The sequence below is a fragment of the Pundamilia nyererei genome, unplaced genomic scaffold (assembly GCF_000239375.1).
Source record: "Pundamilia nyererei isolate P.nyererei 1_Seehausen unplaced genomic scaffold, PunNye1.0 scaffold00316, whole genome shotgun sequence".
NCBI lineage: Eukaryota > Metazoa > Chordata > Actinopteri > Cichliformes > Cichlidae > Pundamilia > Pundamilia nyererei.
This window is the reverse complement of record NW_005187717.1, coordinates 447,772-453,632: the sequence shown is the minus strand read 5'-3', so window position 1 is coordinate 453,632 and position 5,861 is coordinate 447,772. Positions and strand designations below refer to the sequence as shown.

Below are 5,861 nucleotides of genomic sequence, written 5' to 3'. Positions count from 1 at the left end.
TAAAGCACCTTGAGGCAACTGTTGTTGTGATTTGGCGCTATATAAATAAATAAAAAAAATTGAATTGAATAGAACTGAATTGAATATCTTCATGGTGTGGCACAGGAGTCGGATTGGCGGTAATTGGAGCAGTCGGCCACGTTGCCTTTACCTGTCCAGATAGGCACTGTGCTGCTGGTTGACCAGACTGCTGGAACAGCCCCATCTCTGATGAAGTTGTTGAACAGGTTGGTTAGGATTGAGGCATCCTGGCGGCCGAGTAGCTTCCAAACTTTGGCTGGAATGTTGTCTATTCCAGTTGCTTTGCCATTCTTCATTTTCTTGGCGGTGACTTCTACTTCCTTCATGGTAATTGACGGGATGGGTTCTGGGACGGGTTCGGTGCTGTGGATTGGCTGGTGGGGCAACTCCAAGTTGCAGATATCCGAAAAGCAGTTGCTCCAATGTTTGAAGATGATGGGTGGGTCGCAAAGGATCTGATGGTTGACATTGTTGATATGTTTGACCTGACCGATGTCCTGCATTGCTCGATGGCATTTATTTGGCGAGACGGTAGACTTTGTTCGCTCCCCCGGGCATGTCCAGTTCTTCATAGAGTTGGTCATAGTGCGATGCCGTTGCCGCTGCTAATGCTTTTTTGGTAGTACCACCTAAGCTTCTGGATCATAAAAAAATACAGTTGACACCATTGAAGATGGTGGGTGGGTCGCCATCTTCAATGGTGCCATGGCCCAGAAGCTTAGGTGGTACTTCCATGGACATGTCTTGTTCTCCATAAGAAAACCTGGCCTTGTTAGGAGAGTTGGCATCCATCCCACTTTGGAAAGAGCAGCTCTTGTTTCTAGAAATCTGGCCAATTTTAATAAACCTTAATCATTTTAATGGATGGAGACAGAATTTCAGCCAAAAATCTAAAAGAAACATGAAATAAAAGTCATATGAGCAAAACACAATTTGGCACAGTGGTAAGATATTTGTTGTAGTAGTCACCAGGTTTGCAGAAACTCTCTAATTGCTTTGGGTTTTCTTGCTGCTGCTTGGTAACTCGAAGATTCAGCTCCCACCACCAACTCTGTTGTTGCCTTTGTGGTACGTTTTGGATCATCGTCATGCTTGAAAACACATCCACAAACCATCTTCGGTGTTCTGGCTTTGGGAGGTACGTGGCCCTGTCCACTGGTCCCTTAGTGTGTTAAACTCTGTGTTTATAGAACTTCTTGTAATTAATCATTAGTATTACTTTCTGGATCTTCTCCAGTATCATGTCATATATCATTATAGAGTGTTTAACTTCCAGTGTACAGTGATTTGAAGTTGTCTGTTGTTATTTGGCTTTGAATTGAAATAAGTCATCCTGTACCCCTAATTGGAAAAGCATAATGTTTCCATCCCCATGCTTGACTGTAGGGATGGTGTCTTTGGGTCAGACTCACCATTTCTCTTCCTCCAAATACAGCAGATCAAGTTGATGCCAAAGAGCTCGATTTTGGTTTCATAGCACTTTCTCCTAAACTTTCTCTGAATTTAGATGTTTACAGGCAAACTTAGGATGGGCTGTGTGTGTTCCTTATTGAGCAGGGGAACCTTGTGCACTGTAAGATTTCAGTCCATTATGGTGTGGTGTGTTACTGCAACACCATAGTTCTTGGTGACTGTGAGTTTAATTGCCCTCAAATCCTCAATGAGCCCCTTCTGTGTAATAGCTGATCCACCTCTCTCGTTTTCATCCGCAAACTCTTACATGAAGTTCCAGACCGAGGGTGATTGTTGTCATTGATATTTTATATTTTCTTTCACTTCCAAATAATCACATCAACAGTTGTCACCTTTTTGACAAAGTCCTTGTCGATGGTCTTGCAGCCAATTCCACGTACAGGTTTACAGAGTTATCCCTGACATCTGTTTGCTGTTGCCTGTGGTGGCAGAGGTTGGGATGGAAGACATTCTTTCTGTGGAAAGGTGTGCTTTATACACCTAGTTCAGGATTTATTTATTATCATGTGGCACACAGCCAATCTGTGGTAACCATAACTCTGTTGCATGGATTAAATATTTATGCAAATCATAACTTTAATAGCTGGTTATAAATTATAACATTTATTCATCTAGATTTTATATTCTGTCTCTCTCTCCATAAAAATGAATCTACCAGGAAAAATAGACACTATTCATTTTTTTGTAAGTGAGCAAACTTACAAATTTAGCAGGACATCTAATAATTATTACACTCACTGTATACACTTGATTATGCAAAATTAAAGAAAAAGCCAGCATAGAGTGCTGTCAGAACATCTTCAGTGTATTTTACACTCTCTGGAATTCAGCTGGAGGGATGGACACCATTCTTACATTCTTACCCTTATTTGTTTTTTTAATGATGATAGTGGACAACACTGTCAACATATAGTGTATGATGATGATTCAGCTAAGCTGAGATGTGGTGACTGTGGAGGTCACAGCAAATGACTCAGATGAACGCACGTATCTTATCAGGCAGAACCGCTGATGTTTTTGAGAAGCTGGACATCCTTGAGGAGGTCCCCAACACTCCGGGACTATAAATAAACACAGCGAGACTTTTTCTATCAGCTTTTTCCCCACGTCTGTTTGATGTTAAGCTGACAGATGCACACTGTTCACCTGTTGCTTTCAATTTTTATTGTGGAAGCATTTCTAAAAACAAATTCCAAAAAAATCTTTATTTTTAAACTACATTTTGTCATTAATATGCCTTTTTGTCCCATCTGTTTAATTATTCAAAGTAATGTTTTCACTAAAAACCACTCTCATTTTCTATTACTCAGCTGTTGCAAGCGCAGTGTTCAATTTGCTGTGGTCTGGTAGGGAAGCAGAATTGGAGCTGGTGACACCAACAGAATTAATAAGCTGCGAAGGAAGGTTCCGTCTGTGACTGGCTGTGAACTGGATACTTCTGAAGCAGTCAATTTGTTTTATTCTGTTTCACCATTAGTCAAAAAACAAATGGTCTTTTTTTCTCAAACACAGAGACTGAAGTTGTGACTACACTGAACTGTTCATCTGAAACTATTTATTCGACCCTTCTTCTCAAAGACAAAATCCATCTTTAAGGTAATTTCCTCGAATTTACGGAGAAAAAATGGGAAATGTGCCACGGTCTCCTGGGGATTCAAAGTGTCAATAATGCGTCCTGATTCCTTCCGCTGAGAATTATGCAAAGGGATTTATAATTCATAAATAAAGATGACATGATTATTGCTGCCGCCTTAACGCAACAGGCTTTGCCCTCAACTTGCTGCGTCAACAGCTCCCGACCCCCCTCTCACTTTTTTTTTTTTTTTGGGGGGGGGCGGAACGAACAAAACCTGCTGCAAGCGACTTCTCGCTCCGAGATGCCATCCAGCTACGCCAAAACGAATATTTCAGCTGCGCAAAGTCAAGTGACAGCGGCACCGCGCTGAACGCTGCAGGCTGAAGAGGGCGCAGGGTGGCGTTGCGTTTGCTGTCCTCTCTCCTCCCTCTCTCTTTATGTTATCGTGGGACTGAGTGACTCGTTTAGGTCCGCTTTCTTTTCAAGTGAGCTTTTACTACCTTCCATAATTACGTCCCAAAGCAAAACGGACTTTATAGCGCTTGCTTCTCGGACTCTCCAGAGGAAGAGACTCATCGCCGCTGTGGTTGGAATCGTCATGGTTTTGACTCTCCTTATCGTGATTCCTCTGTTAGTCCAAACCTCTAAGACCGATGCGCACTACGAGATGATGGGCACCTGTCGGATGATCTGTGACCCGTACAACCCCAAACCTAGCACCGCGGCTTTGGAGGTCATGCAGGACCTGAGCGCCATTCCATCCCCCAGCTTTGTTCAAGGAGCTAAGGGCGAGCCAGGTCGGTCGGGGAAACCGGGGCCGAGGGGACCACCTGGCGAACCGGGACCACCGGGTCCGAAGGGACCACCAGGGGATAGAGGATATTTTGGAAAGCTCGGGTATTCCGGAGTAGAGGGCACAGCGCGGACTGAGACTGCCGGAGAATTGGGCACGGCTATCGGCGGGGCAAAGATAGCGTTTTATGTGGGACTGAAAAATCCTCACGAGGGATACGAAGTGCTGCGCTTCGACGACGTTGTCACGAACCTGGGGAACCACTATGACCCGACGACGGGCAAGTTTACATGCCAGGTGTCCGGGATTTATTACTTCACCTATCATGTGCTGATGCGCGGAGGGGACGGGACAAGCATGTGGGCAGACTTGTGTAAAAACGGGCAGGTAAATACCCAATTGTTTTTTAAAAACCCGTGCTTTGTAAGCACAAATGTAAACTCTTAGTGATTGTTTATTGCATGAATGGACTTCACAACGGAGCTGTGGTGCGCAATTACGCACTCTCATTTCAAGTCAAGAGTCTAGTGAGGAACTATGTTCAGTATTCTGAATGGGTTGTTCTCGCTTTAGCTTAACCTGTCATGATTTGAGTAATGCTAATTATCTCCAATTATCTTTCATGCAGGTCCGGGCCAGTGCTATAGCGCAGGATGCAGACCAGAACTACGACTATGCCAGTAACAGCGTCGTCCTACATCTTGATTCCGGGGACGAGATTTATGTAAAGCTGGACGGCGGAAAAGCGCACGGTGGAAACAACAACAAATACAGCACGTTTTCAGGTTTCCTTCTGTACCCGGACTAATTTGGGAACGTCCCACTCCAACAGGCCGTGCGAGAGAAAAAAGCTTCTAAACACAGCTCATCAAACTGATGAAGAAAGCTGCCACCCAACAACAAAACCCTTGTCATTGTACTCAATTTTAAAAATCTAACTTTCTTCAAAGGATATGGATTCTTCTTCTTATTTAAATTCTAGGAGTTCCCTTTTAAAACACGGGTGCTAATTATTTTTCCGTATCCTTTCCAGTGCATAGGAACCCCTTTGAAACACATTTCTGCTGGAGAAAGAAGTGAAATGAGTATAATACAAGATTCAGCAGCAAATTTTATATATATATATGTTAGGAACAAAGACTCTGTGTGTGTGTTTATAAGTGTGTGTTTACAGTGCAGATATTTAAACAATCAAACTGTGTGGATTTTGTGCATCACTGTGTCTATGGCTCCACTGTTGATGAGCCCCCCATCCCCTATACAGAAGACATTAATGCGTGAAGCAGTGCTAATTTATGGATATATAGTCTATTCAGATGTATGTTTTTATGTATTTATCTATTCAAGAAGAAATTACTAATATAAGCTGTAATTAACTGTCCATCTGTTGTTGCACGAATGTGTCAAGATTGCTTCACATTCCAGTATAAGTGTTGGTCAGTAATTTCAATAAATGGTAAATGGCCTGTATTTATATAGCGCTTTACTATCTTTAATAAAAGATTGTTTTCTATGATGGTATGGAGGGTTGTGACTGTCAGTAATAACAGCATGTTGTAGACATAGTGGAACCCCTGTGAGCAGGTGAAAAGTAATAAATACATAAGAAAAGTAGGTATATACAAATATATCAGAAATATATTGGAAACAAGACGTTAATGGTGCGTATGATGAATTCCTTAGAACAGGGGCAGGCAACCTTTCTGATGATGAGTGCCATCTAAAATTTCCTCAGAAGTCAATGTGCTCAATGTGTATGAACAGTTACACACTATATAGAACAACTTTATAGAATTATATTTGTTCGCAGATGTTGGCAGCTGTCAGCAAATAGTTTTCAGCTATTTTGAAACAAAAACAGACTTTTTATCCATAACAGCAAATGAACTGCACAACAGAAAATACAAATGCTATTTATGGTCTCCTCACAACAATGATAAGAAAAATAAACTGGGCCAATATGGTATGTTTGTTAATACAGAGACACACATGTTAATC

The 5,861-nt window shown here is 42.1% G+C and overlaps 1 protein-coding gene and 1 pseudogene across 1 annotated transcript; one reads left to right on the top strand and one right to left on the bottom strand.

Moving 5' to 3' along the window:
* Positions 1-605, bottom strand: part of LOC106456500 (uncharacterized) — an 8,323-nt pseudogene extending 7,718 nt beyond the window's left edge.
* Positions 606-3,470: 2,865 nt separating this feature from the next.
* c1ql2 (complement component 1, q subcomponent-like 2) lies at positions 3,471-4,960 on the top strand. The gene is made up of 2 exons (XM_005751577.1): positions 3,471-4,250; positions 4,492-4,960. The coding sequence occupies exons 1-2, from the start codon at positions 3,669-3,671 to the stop codon at positions 4,669-4,671; spliced, it is 762 nt and encodes a 253-aa protein (XP_005751634.1). The 5' UTR covers positions 3,471-3,668; the 3' UTR covers positions 4,672-4,960.
* The last annotated feature ends 901 nt before the right edge of the window (positions 4,961-5,861 follow it).

Bases quoted from the DNA above. Each gene is read 5' to 3' on its own strand.
- c1ql2 (XM_005751577.1), top strand. From the start codon at position 3,669: ATGGTTTTGACTCTCCTTATCGTGATTCCTCTGTTAGTCCAAACCTCT. The intron at 4,251-4,491 runs GTAAATACCCAA...TCTTTCATGCAG, and splicing joins ACTTGTGTAAAAACGGGCAG to GTCCGGGCCAGTGCTATAGC.